This window comes from Sceloporus undulatus, chromosome 3, assembly GCF_019175285.1.
Source record: "Sceloporus undulatus isolate JIND9_A2432 ecotype Alabama chromosome 3, SceUnd_v1.1, whole genome shotgun sequence".
In the NCBI taxonomy this organism is placed as follows: Eukaryota; Metazoa; Chordata; class Lepidosauria; order Squamata; family Phrynosomatidae; genus Sceloporus; species Sceloporus undulatus.
Genome location: NC_056524.1, coordinates 150,002,579 through 150,017,227, shown reverse-complemented (window position 1 = coordinate 150,017,227; position 14,649 = coordinate 150,002,579). Strand labels below are relative to the sequence as shown.

General features: G+C 40.6%; 1 protein-coding gene across 1 annotated transcript in view; it reads right to left on the bottom strand.

Moving 5' to 3' along the window:
- VCL (vinculin) overlaps positions 1-14,649 on the bottom strand; it is a 91,941-nt gene that overhangs the window by 5,764 nt on the left and 71,528 nt on the right. Inside the window, 8 exon segments of the mRNA XM_042457767.1 lie at positions 756-959; positions 4,651-4,878; positions 9,221-9,352; positions 9,354-9,407; positions 10,368-10,492; positions 10,779-11,081; positions 12,784-12,892; positions 14,351-14,500. Coding sequence (XP_042313701.1) covers positions 756-959; positions 4,651-4,878; positions 9,221-9,352; positions 9,354-9,407; positions 10,368-10,492; positions 10,779-11,081; positions 12,784-12,892; positions 14,351-14,500 — 1,305 coding nt within the window.

Here is a 14,649-nt window from a genome sequence, read left to right as displayed (position 1 = left end):
CCCACAGGCTTTTCCCACGCCAAACCTTCATCACAAACTCCCCTCTAGAGACCCAGAGGTGAAGGGGAAACTACTTTGCCTTCACCACTTCTCTAACTGAAATGTGGTACTGAACAACCACACTCGGCAAAGCTCTGTTATCAATCAACTTTTCCCGCAGACCCATTTTATTCTGAATCGTGCTCTAACCTACAGCAGTAAAGCCTGAGGCCCAGAATGCCCACAATACTGAATAGTCTGTAATCTCATTTCTGTAGGGAAAAAAGGGAAATAAAAAGACTTAGCTTTTTGGCTGGAATTAAAATATCACACAGGAGTAGACTGAGGGTTGCTAAAACTGAGAGGCAGACAGGACTGCCATGTAATGTGGTCAAGTGACAGGCAGCCAAGAGGGGAAAAAGTGGTTGCTAAGTCTAGACGCCGACATAGAATTATGCTGGCTGTTACAGGACTGAAGTCTCACAACCAATGAGCGGGTAAACTTTCAATAAGGATTTCCACAAACCAACTCACTCTTTGGTTGTAGGTTTCTAGCCTACAAATACCTCCAGATGGCTTTCCTCGGCTTCAAGCAGCTGTAAAACTCCAGTCCAAAGGAATATCTCACATGCATTGTGATGCAATTTAAAGCAGATCAATACCATGAAATTTGAGGAATGATTATCACTCAAAATGGATCAGCATGGACCCATTACACACTCAGAGCATGCACACTCTCTCTCTCTCTCTCTCCAGGCATAGCTCACTGCTCCTACCTGCAAAAGATTTGTTCTAATTCGCTTGTCAGTGCACTGCTTTGCCACCTCCTTCGCCAGCCGTGTAACTTCATCTGAAGCTTTTGCGATATCCTTGGCACACTGGATGAGGGCCCGTTTGTTCCCACTGCCACCTCTTACCAAGCGTGACATCTCAGCCATCAAAAGAGCCATCCGCTTGGCAGCTGCAATGATATCATTGCCCTGGAAGAGGAAAAAGAGGCACCATAAAAGCTTGGGACCAAAGCATCACCCATACTAACTTGTCAGCAAGCCCTCATTAATGGAAGGCAAAGAAGAGACATTTTGTGCGGTGCAGTTGCTACACCACAAAGAGCACTGAAGATCGTTGCACAAGGGCCAGTTGTGAAATATCTTCCCTCCCAAATATCAGTGAAATCAAGCTTTGGCCAGAAGGAAAAAAATGTTGTGGACACACAGCATGTTAGTTTGGACTTTTTTTGCTGAAGTGAAAGCGACTAAGTTCAGACATTGTCAGTTTTACTAGTTAGGAATATATTGTTTAAAACCATGGTGCAAGACAATGACTGAAACAAATTTAAAGCATCCAACTGCAATGAACTTGGGGCATCCAAACTATATAAAAAGTGGTCAGTTTATGGAGTCAAGGAAGATTTCTCAGAAGGTGGGGCATAGCATGCCTTTAATGCATTAATCATTTTGATTCATTAGACTTTTAAATAGATGAGTTGATTAAACAGCATCTTTTTTAACATTTTAGTAAATGATGATTTAAAAATATAGGCAGAGGCCTTCTTACATAATTCATCCCCACCTTTACAGAGAAGCTCACGCTGCTTTGGAGATGGTGCCTGAAACAATACAGGCATACATTCACTAAAAAAACATTTTTTTTTCATAATCATTTTTTCCTTGTATACAAACATGTGTAGATTGAATCAATTTCCTAGTTAATAATTATAAAACTATTTCTTTCACCAGGAAACAGTCTTATTAGAATGAACACCTTTCCTTCTCTGTGAATACAACTATTTTTTCTATTAGAAAAAAAAGGCATGAATTATATTCAGATGTTATGACCAAGGTTAATGAAGCTGCCTTGCTTAAAATAAACCATAGTTAAGATTAACTAAAGTTTGCCATATTCAAATAACATGCCAAACTGTGGTCAAAGTGAAGCTTCCCAATGTTCTCCTTGCAGCAATGCTGGAAGAGGAGGGAAGAACTCAAGACCAAGTTGCACTATGGCCTGTTCATATCACAATAAACCATGGCTTATCTTGACATCCAAAGGCAGTAATTAAATTAAGATTTTAATTTTTAATCCAATCTTTATCAGCTATTGTTCTGAAAAAGAAGCGAGAGAGGAGAAATTTGTGGCATCTTTAAGGCTTAAAGATACCACAAGACATATTTTCCCCCATCTTTTGTTTACCTAAATAGATTGTTTCTGTGAAAGATATTTGGAAAGTTGCTTCTCTGGTTAACAAGGGACAATTTAAACTGGTATATTTTGGGGGGAAGGTCTGTATGCACGTACACAAACATAAATGTACCAGTGATCCTTGTTGCTGTGGGACCAAATGAAGAATCTTCTCTCTACTGTATTTCCCAGCACTGAGTACAATCTACATAGGGATTTCTAGAAGAAATGGAAAGATGGCTCCCTGTTTCTTCCCTAAAGAGCTTAACTTGGGGCCCGTACAGACAAGCCAAAATAAAGCTGCTTCTGGTCCCTTTGGAGGTATGCTGTTTCAATGACACACACATCTTAAGAGGCCAGAAGCTATGCCAAAGCTGCACTCCAGTCCTTAGGACTGGAATGTGGCATTGGCACAGCTTCCAGCCTCTTAGGATGTGTGTGTCATTTAAACAGCATACCTCCAAAGGGACCTGAAGCAGCTTTATTTTGGCTTTTCTGTACAGGCCCTTGGATTTATTTATTTTTTACCTCAGGACCACAACCAGTAAAGGAGTGGTCTGTATAAAATTGGCGTGGCATTTTCCAAAGGTGGCAGAGATGTCAAGTAACGCTAGGACATCTTTAGGGGACTGTGGGGCTGTGCACTCCCACTGAAATCAAAATATGATACCTGTAAGGACACACAAATCAGTATAATTCACTATCAGGTTTTTAACCAATGAATTGTGTATTTGGTGTAAAGGGCTGAGTTAGTGCAATACATTGACCTAGGCTGCTGAAAGCAGAAAGAATGCCTAGCGAATATTTTTTTGCATGCAGAAAGTAGCTGTGTTGCATGCACACAGTGTCTGTGTAAACAAAGAGTCACACACTATGATACTTGTGGTCCTTATGGATATCTCTCCAGGCTTTACTTTCTATTCAATTCTGACGGGTCTGATTTGAGGACCTTCTCCTTGATCCAACGAGTCTTCACATATCCATGTAACTGGTACCCAAAAATTATTTGTGCAGCCATTTGTATAATTGTAATATATGCATGTGCAAACAAGCATGTACCACCATACATACTGTATAACCTCACCCCAAGAACACAAGCCAGGATGATGAACATGTGTTTACTGCTATGCAAGGTGCTAAGCAACTCTAAGTGCAGTTTGCCAGTTCCCGTGGGCAACAAAGACCAGGTCATGCACCTTCTCAACAGATTCCTAAAAAGGAGCAAGCCAAATTAGAAGGTTGGGTTAAAAACAGAGGCAACACAACATAAGGTGTCAGCAACTGCAATGTGAGTGCCATTAAATGGGAGGAGTAGGGGTGGGAGGAGAGGTGTACTGAGAAAGATCTGGTCCAAGAGGACCAGTCCAGCAGGCTGTTCTCATGCACAAGCACCATTAAAATGGAGAAGGAGCTTTCCCACTCATTTTACTGGAGCCTGGCTATGAGATCCTTGCACTGGAAGGTGCAGCATTATAACCCGTACACCGGGAAATCTCATTTGTATTTGGTGCTGGGTCATTAGAATGTTTTAAGCTGACCCAAATGACAAGTACTGACTGGAAAGAAAGAGAGAGAGAAAGAAAGAGTCTGGTTTTGTTTATAATTTTCCACCCACATATCTAATTCTTAATAACTGCACAACCACACACACACACACATACACACACTTACTCCTTGCAACATGCTAATTCCAAAAGCGTAAAAGTGATCCTAGTGGCTTCTCAAACTAACTTCTTGTGTTTAGTGCTGGTAGGCCCACTTCTGGGAGACACAAGTCAGAGTACTCCACTAATTATAGTGACTCCACTCCCACTGTCTGCAGCAAAGTCTGAACTTAGCAACAAACACCTTCAGCACAGCTTCTCAACAAAAATCCTCTGACGACAGCCACATTTTTATAATTCAGCCAAGTGCAAAACAGCGGATCCAACTCCTCGGCACCACTGCCATACAAAAGCCATTCCTTGACCATACAATGTTTTAGTGAAAGCCATAGATTTAAAAAAGAAGAAGAAAACAGCACAATGATGCGTGTTAAATGATTTCGGAGAATGACAACAACGACTCCCTTACAATCTGGAAGTCACTGAGAGACTGTGAACTATGGCTTCACAGGTAGTCAGCTATTTTTCATTCATTTATTTTATCTTTCCTTTTCAATAGCCATTGCCATGAAGAGACAGGTAAGGCAAAGGACAACAGGAAAAGAAAGCCTTATTATGAAGGAGAGGAAAGAAGGAAGTTGTGAGCCAAATTAAGCTTTAGCCTGGCTATCAGCAGGCCTAATAAAACTTGTGAAGCCACTCTCAATCCTCAACAATGAAATGCAGACAAACTTGTATTCATTCCAATTCAAAAAGAAAAGAAAAAAGAAAAGAAAAGAAAAAGAAATTGGGACCCGGCAAGGATCAAGAGTGATGCAAATGTGTCAACGTTCCAAAATGGCTGGATGCAATGCGGATCAGTCGCCGGGGGAAAGGGAGGAAGTACCTTACTAGACCATTTGGTGGCTTCCCGGTGCAGAGACTGAGCAGCGGCCAGAATGGGCTGGTTAACAGGTTGGTTGGTTGGCATTAACAGCAGCTCAGGCTCGTAATCATCTTCAATGTCAGAGGGGAGAGTGAATTCAACATCTGCTTCCTCTTCCTCCTCCTCCTCCTCCTGATCTACATCTACACCAGCCTCAGGGGCTTCCTTAACCTCATCAGTCACATCGGGCTTTGCAGGATGAAGGGGAGGATGAAGAAACAGGGACAGTTAGTATAAGAAGCAGGATCTTGTCAAAGAGCAAGAACTGAGCTGGTTTAGTAAAATCTTCATTTTACTTGACAACAGAAGGAATGGAAGAGGAGAGACACAACTCCAGGGGGAACGGATTTGAAAATCTACAAAGCCTTCAGGGACAAAAGCAACATGTTTGAGGAAACACAATGACAGATACTTTTCCATTTGAGCCATTTGTAAGTGTCTTATATTTCACCACAACATTCTTTTCTGGCAAGACAATAGCACCAGTGGGACAAAAAAACAAAAACAAAGCAAGTGCAACACAAAGAGATTACTTTGGGGAGCAAGATGAGAGTTCTGATGATGTGGACTGAATGCTAAAATAATGGTCAGGGGGCAAAGGTGTCAGACACCACTTTCTGTGCCCTCAAGAGATGTAAAGGTCAGAGGAATCCTAGCCACAAGACAAAGAGAAGTGGCTGGCTCAAGCAGGTTGTGGGCATTATCAAGGGCAAGACAGATCTGAGCCGTGGGGCACATTTTGGTAGAAATCTCCCCCACTGAAACTGTGCTAAAATGAATTGGAGCATGGCACTAGAGCTTGTAATTAAGGCTCTCTCTTATGTAAAAGAACTCCTCTTCTTTTTCATGAGACTTACACAGGAAAACTTACTAGCAAATTGTACCCCACGTTCATTAGTGCGCAGTGAAGGAAGAAGGGATGGGACAAATATATTGTCTGAACTCTCCACCTCAGGAACTAAAACGGTTTTGTCCAACCACTGAAAAGACAATTATTAAGAGCAAAACACAATGCAGAAGACAAAGCAAGACAACCAAACAAAACAATGGATTATGGAAGTAACAGGACAGGCCACATATTAGACATTAGCACGCATTAATCGTTAGACAGAAAGAGATGTGAGCAACACACAACAAGCCGATCAGAATGTTTCGGTTAGCCGAAAATTAATAAGATGGAGCCAGATTGTTTTGCCACAATGTTGTTCTATAAAAATCCAAATAAGGATTTTAAATCATTTGCTTCGGTATTCTAGGTCACAACCTCCGAGATGGAAGGATCTAAAAACAGAATAGCTCAGCATTATCGTAGCCAAACTTCACCGTACAAATCCATTTCAGAAAGAAAAGGAAGTGTGGGCAAATGTCACCTTTATCAAGAACATATGGGAGCAACCCAGAGCAACACAACTGCTATATTTTATTTTCCTCTGGGCTGCCACTGTTCTTGCACAAGCTTCCTTCCTCAGCTCCTTCTTCCAGAGTTGTGGCCTCAGGTGTTAACTGTGTGTTTTTTAATTGCTCAGTTTATGCAATTATGCTTGTATGCTCCCACATAAATTTGGTAGAGCTTGAGGTTCATCTCTTCCTGCTATCTTGGTAAACAAAGAAGTGAAATGAAGTTTGATGGCTATGCCTGCGATGAGGTCTAGATTATCAAGTCCTTCTGTCGGTCAACCTGACATTCATGTTGAAAGATATAAAGCAATTATAGAAAGGAAGAGTCACTCCCAACGTGATCACTTCATTGCTGTTTCCTTATCCTAAAACAAACTTGGGAAAAACCTGTGTGGAAAAAAGTAGTCTGCAAAGGAAGATGTATGAATTTGCTCAACAGTTAGAAATCTCTTTCTAGGGTCATTAAATGTATCTGTAACCAACAACAGTTCAAAGTACTACATAATTAAACTACACTCCATCTATTCCATAACTAAAGGCAATTGCATTAATTTACAGTTTCATTTGCTACTTTTCTAAGCGGCTTAGTAGAGACTTATGAGCAACTCTGCATTCTATACACTTTTCAGACAGCGCTGATCTAATGATATAGTTATTTCCAAGTCATTCCTCTTTATCTGAGAATTTACAGCAGCCAACCATAATTTTATCTACTAGCAAAGATGAAAACAGGATTGGGAAGAAAATTTCAGAAGGAAGCAAGGGAATCAACTCACTGTCCATTGAAGACCTCAGAAAGAAAAGAAAAAAATAAATTTGAAGAGCATTAAGAAGGGAGAAAATATTAATTTGCACAAAATAAGGTGAATCACCTACTGCAACTCTCCTTTTTCATTATGGCTTGGTTTTTGCAGATACTGAATCACTGCCAGTGGCAGCCTTCTACAACACACTGGAAAGTAGGCTCAGACTGCAGGAGGCACTTCAAGACCAGGCATTTCCCCTTAGGTTCCATAAGTAATCTTGCCCCTAATTCATTCTACCAACCCCCAAACATTTCCTATGGTGGCTATACTTGAATGGGGTACTTAAATATTAGTTCCTCTGAGTAGAATTTATGACCAACATTACATTACATTACAAATTCACAGATGGGAGAGAGATTGGGGCGTCGGGAGTATTAGAGGAAGACAAAGGATGGCCTACTTTGGGCTTTGGACTCATCCACCAAAAAGTCACTAACAACATGTATTCCTTAACATAATTTGCCCACCCCTATCTAGACTGCCATTCCAGTGCTGCTCTAGGCAAACATTTCTATGGTTTGGCCTTACATGCCCCTGGCTTGCTGCCACCTAAACACGGAGCTTCGCTTCTAGAGCAACATAGGAATAACCTTCAGTGCCTCTATGCTTTTGTGGTTGGGTCACACCCTCCTGCCAGCTTTTCTGTTTTTGTCGCTGCAGAGGCAGCAGAACAAATGTTCCACACAGCTGCACAGAGAAATGCCGTATGCCCCAAAACAACAAAAACCAAATTCTTGGACACCACTTCATTAACTTTAATAATTTCTGAAGCACCACCACATGTGTTACTGTAAAATTCCCTTTCTTAAATTAAACCTTTGCAGTTTCTCCCTTTACTTGGTTTCAGATGCACTTTCTCCCACAAATTTCTACTGCCTTCTCTTTGGTTTTCCCCTAGGTCTTCATTCATATCACTTCTGCATTACGAATTGTTACATGGTTAAGCACATCAACAATTTAAACATTTGGAACCCAAACCCCATTATTGTGACCCAAGAAGACCCCATGAAGATTCATTAAAGATTTCTCCCAAGCCCCAAAACCTCCTCCCAATCTTCAATTCTGCAGGGGCAATTTTTCACCTGAAATGCAAGAAAATCACCCACAAATATGGCAATTTGGCACTTCCACCACCTCAGAACCCAACATTCCCCATATTTTTTTCAACCCCGAATTTGCCAAAAATGAAAACCAGACATGAATCATTGTTATGTCCAATGTGCTGTGACAAGCTGCTGCAGCTCACAAGGGATGAGGCATCGTGGAAAGGATTAGCCCCTACCCTCCAGGCCGTTGCCAACCTCTGGTTCAAACTGTACCATTAGTATTACAAAAACACAATAAAAACAACGAAAAGTGCCAGAAACTCACACACACCCTGATGAAAGGAAGTCTAGTAATCCATAATCATGATGATGCTGAAAACAGTATTTTAAATACCCAGGGTTAATAACTGCAATTCTTCCTTCAACCCACCAAAACACTGGACCTATTATTAAATTGCCCCAATAATAAATAAGGTGGCACTGCATATTGAACCAATAAATGATTCCAATAAATAACAAAAACCTCCAAATTTCAACTGTCAAGTTTGCCAAGCTGGTTCCCTTCCCTTACTTTTATTTTAGATCTAATAGTTTTATCCCATATTTTCATTATCTTTCTATCAATAGATGGGGGTTGTCATAGCTCATTTCCAGTGACTAATAAAGTTGATTGACACCTATCCAAATGCTACTTGAAGCCACATATCTTCACAGACCCACAGGAAGATGGTGGCATGTAGCAGATCTGTGGCGTTTTTGTAATACCATTCCCCACTCCAGCCAGCACATTGATGTTTGTACGCCTTTGTTTGTCTCCCCATTGTCAACAAATGCATATGTCAAAAACATAATCCTACAAGTGAAAAAAGCATAATCGCATTGTTCTGTATCTCTTACTGTGCAACAGCAAACACAAATGAATTGCAGCTGTCCATAGTCAACAAATATAATTGTGAAGTCCTGCTCATTCTGTTCTCATCTCAGAAGAAGGAAAATGGAACTGTAGATAGCTTACCCTGTCTTTCAAATAATGAATACTTCTATACAATGCTAAATCTTCATCACTGATGAGCTGAATTTGAACCTGATTTATTCAGTTAAATAAGACCAAGAATACATGAAAAAGATATGGTCACAGGTTGTGGAATGAGCAAGGGATTATGGATGATTCCTGACTATAAGTAATATTGTATTGTTTGAACTGGTTGCAAGATACAGCTTTGGGTTAACCAGAGAAGTAGCAACTGATGAATAAACTACCTTGCTGGACCATTTTCTTACCTTGCTGGACCACTTTCTGGCTTCATCATGTAGCTGCCTGGCAGCCATCATCATGGGCTGGTTAAGCACCTCACCAGCCTTCTGTTCTGGGAATTCTTCATCCTTCTCTTCTGGAGGTGGTGGTCTGGGGGGGAGGAACCTCACCCTCTGGCAGAGGTGGCTTTGGAGGAGCAAACTCATCAGTGAGCTGAGAAAGAAAAGAAATGGCTTTCATCACACCAGCACAGCTTTACATAAACATTACCAAGTTCTTTATCAACCCACACAGTAGGAATTCTCACTGTGTTGGGCCCATTTTCCAAATCAAATAACTCACTGTTGTAACATTTGGCAAGAAAATGAAATCTAAAACACTTGCTTTAGAACATTACTTACTGTACTAAAACTAATTATGTTTGTTTTATTTTAATTAGCATCTGCTGGAGAAATTTTCATTATTTCTACTGCCATTGAGAAGGAACTCATCTTCTGAATGACCAATAACAGAAAGAATGAGGGACAAAATTTGATGGTCAGATTCAGAAATTAGCAGGCCAGATCATCCCTCGATCTATCAAATTGGGTCCTGAGTCCAACTGGCAGTGCTCACTAGAGTAGACTCACTTAATTGTTGAACAGTGAGTCAACACATAGGGAAAGCCTGTTGTTTCAATGGATCCACTCTAGTCAGAACTATAAGGAGGGTTCAGGCAACTCATGGATCCAAAAGCCCATCATTCCATGTCAGTCTTCCACTGTGATCATCAACAAGATTGTCTGGAATCTCTGAACTCACCCACCCATAAGTCAATTGATCAAGTATTGTTCTGCTTACAACAGATGTCTGAGAACCACCCTGATGAATCCTATGAAAACTCAGAATGGTCAATGTGTGTTTTGCCACAATGGCAACTGGACCAGTCTCAACTTTGACTCAGCAGCTGCTAAAGAAATGAGATTGTACAGAACTCTACAGGCCAGAAGCCTGCTCTCAATTATATATAAAGGATCAGAACACTGTATGAGATTAAACTGGTTTCAGATTAAATGGCAGTGACTCTCATAACTGATCTACACGAACAAAAATGAGCCCAGGAAAATTGTTACTGTAGTCTCTGCTTCAACACCTTACAAAGCTGTCTTCCTGTTGTGACAGTGCAGCACTTACATGGAGTTGCTCAAGGTCAGGTGGTGGAGGAGGGAAATCGGGTTCTTGGGGCTGAAAGGCTTCTCGAACTTTGGCAACTGCTCCGAGAATCTTGTATCCAGAATCTAAGAAGTTCTTCTGCAAACCTGGAAGAAAGGGAGGGGGAAAAAGACACCCATGTTTTGTTGGTGTTGAAGCACTTTTCAGTGGTCTGAGAAGGTTAAAATAAAATCTTTTTAAATTTTTAAAAAGGACAAACCATCACACAAATCATTTGACAATGTAAAAAAAAAGTGTGGGCACAGACTATGGAGTGTAATCACCTTCAGTCATTCTTTGTGTCACTCTAACTCTCTGATCGTCATTCTAACGTACCACTAAGTGAGAGAAGAGAAAATAGAACCTTAAACAGCAATTTCATTTCATGTTTACCAGGATCAGATATGTTGCCTGCCACAGCTTTTGCATCCATCACCATTGGTGAGATGGTTTTGCTCAAGTCATCAGAGGCAGCTTTAACTGCTTCACGGAATTTGGGATCCTCTGAGTTTTCAACTTCTTTCTTTGCCACTAACAAAATCCGGTTGGCTCGCCGGGCAATGCTGGTCGCTCCTGCAACCAGCATCTGTGGTTGAATATTGGCCATTGCCACTTTGCATTTGTCCAGGTCTTTCTTAATGGCTTCCTCGGAGGCATCCAGCAGAGACTTGGTATCAATTGCTTCATCCACCAGGCCTGGAGAAAGAAGTTATGTCATTATGTACATGGCAATGGGAACATGATGCCTGAAATGAAGCACTACCTTAAATATACTTAACATTCTATGTTGTTAAATGCCAGAGTGCTTGGAATTTTGCTACCTTGGCTAGCTAAATCCTGTCTGGGAATGAAGTGCCAAAATTTGATTTTGAAGATTTTCAGCTCCTCTCATTTATCATTCATCTCTTGCCACCAGAGGGCACCCAAATCCACAAACTCTACTAAATATTCAAATATCCATGTGGTGGCATATCACTATTAATTTCCAGTTTTCCAGAAAGGATGACTTGCCCAAGACTAAAATGGGTTCTGAGCTTAAATACATTATTTCCATGTCATGCAGAACTTTATATCTCCCCAGCATGTCTCCTCTCATTCCTTTTTTTCCCCTAAGTTAAACAGACTCATACATTCTATTTTTTCCTCATAGAGAAGCTGTTGTTCCAGTCTCTTGATGATTCCAGTTATCTACATCTCTTCCAGCCCTACAATATTCTTTTTCAGGTGTGATAACTTGGGACCTTTTCACACTACACAACTATGGTATTATGATTCAATTTTAACTGCCATGGCTAAATCCAATGGAATCCTGGGCCTTGTAGTTTGGGGTTGCACCAGAGGAGCTTTCTGGCTGATCATTTTAAGTGCTGTTCTTTAATCTCCCATTCCCAGGATGCCAACATGATTGAATCAAGGCAGTTAAAGTGGAATCATAGTGCTACAGTATAACTGTGTAGTGTGAAAGGGTCCCAGAAATATATACAGTATTCCAAGCTTGGTTTCACCTGTTATTTATTTATTTGTTTGTTTATAATTTGGATTTGTATAAGCACTAGCACTTTCATGTTTCGTTCCTTTTCTAATTGTCTTTCACTGATAACACATTCTGGGTTGACATTTTTAAACTAAGCTATCCACCACAACCCCAGGATTTATTTCTTAACAGTGTATCCACAATGCAGAAATAAAACAGTTTGACATGGCTGTGAAGGCGTTGCTCTGCTTGGAACAGTTTGACACAACTGCTATGGCTCTATCCTACAGAACTCTGGGACTGGTAGTTTGGTGAGGCATCAGGACTAACAGACAAGGCGGAATACCTCACCAAACTATAAATCCTAGGATTCCACAGAATGGAGCCGTGACAGTTAAAGGGGTGTCAAACTTTTTTCTGCTGTATGGCAGGTCTCTTAGTCAATCACCACAATCTCAGATCCCATCTGTATATATGTGAAGTTGTGATCTTTTGTCCCAGAAACATACTGTACTTACAGTGAATCACCACTGCCATCTCAAAGCTCATTATTTCAGATTAGAGAGGTCTTTTTTGGTCATCCTTCTCCACTAGCTATACTTGTTCGGTCTTACTTAAATAATTTGGAATTGTCAGCAAATGTGGCCGCCTCACTTCTTATCCTTAATTCCATATTGTTTCTAAGGGATAATCCCTAATAAATATTCTTACAGCAAAACACTATCACGAGAACATATCATTTATTCCTACTCTTGGCTTTCTGTAAACAGCATCTATCCAATCACTCTAATATACTTATTACTTTCAAACAGTAAGCACACCTAGACATTCCTCTCCCTTTTTCTTTCAGGGTCCATTCAAATACATGACATAGTCATTGCCAATCATTTGGCTACCTAATTCACAACAGCACTCCCATTTTACCTGTCATTTTTTCCACATTATCAATCCACTGGTTCTTCATGGTCTCAAAGTGCTCATAAGCAGCTTGATTTCCAGGATTCCTTAGAAGGATACGGGCAGCAGATACTACCTGTCAATATAAAGACAGCACATAAGATGGCAATACTGCTCCATGGGAATGCCGAACAAGTGTCTTGGAATCTACAGCATTTTTCTCTCCTGATAAGCTGGAAGTTAAGTATCTCACTGGGAACAAATAGTAGGCTGTGGATTTCCAACTACAAGAAGAATTATACTGCCTGAGAACATTTTAAAATATTCACTATTTCCAAATCTTCTTGTACAACTTCTGCTTGTGCCTTAGATTAGATCAGAAGAATCTGACAAGACAAATGTGACGTCTGCTTTTCAGTGCAGCTACTTTGATTTTACAGGGGGCCATTCTCTGCCCTGATACTTGCCATGGACTACAATAACCCCAAATTAAAAAGAGAGAGAGACCACTCATCTTTCCATAAAAATCCTATTAGGGGTGTATTTAGGGAGGGAAAGGGGAGGCTGCACCTTGAATTAAAGGATAATCACCACTTATGGGAATTCAGCTCTGGAGACTCAGCTGCCCTTTTCATAGGTACACTGAGGAACACCTCAGGATAGCAAAGTTGGCATACAATTGAATGCAATGTTCATTTTCTCAGCTTCAGACTTATGTTCCCTCTCTCCCCTAACTGATTTCAAAGGTAATTTTATTCTCAAGCTTTCCCTCTCTTTCACATCAATACAGTGGATTTTCTCACTCACTTTGTGTTTCATTTCACCTGAAAGCTACCATATATGGATGTACATTTAATATGACAGAAATTCCCCAATGATCTTGAACAATAGTTACTAGAGAAAAATTAGCTACAATAGTTTAATATAACCTCAAAACATAGCCAGAGTTTGAAAATACTATTATTTTATACCAGCTCCCAGAATGCCCAAGCCAGTATGTCCAGAGGCCATGCTGCCTAGGTAATTCCAGAAATTATAGTCCAAAAAGTAACTTCTTGTTATTGTTGTGGTGTGCCTTCAAGTCATTTCCAACTTATGGTAACCCTGTCATGGAGTTTTCGTCACAAGATTTGTTCAGAGGAGGTTTGCCATTGCCTTCCCCTGAGGCTGAGAGCACATGACTTGCCCAAGGTCACTAAGTGGGTTTCATGGCCAAGCTGGGAATCGAACCCTGGTCTCCAGAGTCATAGTCCTAATTTAAAGGCAGTATACCATATGTCAAGGAAACACATTGCTTTTTTTTTTTTTTTTACTAAAAAGTAATGTTTCCAGGATATGCTTGAAGGCTGCTTACCTCAAACACCAAGGAAGCACACTGCCTTCATCCCCTACATGTGTGCTTTCTAGAAGCATCTGACTCTGACTTAAGTAGATGGACCTATGTACACATTCAGAAAGGCCATTTTCAAATCAGAACTGAATTACTGTCCTCCTATTTTCCCTCAGGAAGGATCAGAGATTAACTGAAACAGAGCTAACCCACAAGACAACTGATGTAGATTTATGCATTTGTGATGATGAAAGACAGTGAGACCTGAGGTGTGAGTTCTCTCGCTGACTTCACAGTTGCTTGTATGCCTTCCACTGTGCTTTTGTTGGCTGTTCCAACTGCAGCTGCCTTATCAGCAGTAGCACCAAGTCTTGCAGCATGGTTTTCAAAGTTGGCTGCCCGTTCCTCAAACACCTGAAGGTTGAAATATCATTATCAGTAGCAGCAACAGCAGTAGCATCACCACCACCACCACCATCATCATTATTATTATTGCAATCATTAACAACAAATGATACATTTAGAATTCTTTGTGGAGATTTATCAGAAACCTGAACTATAAT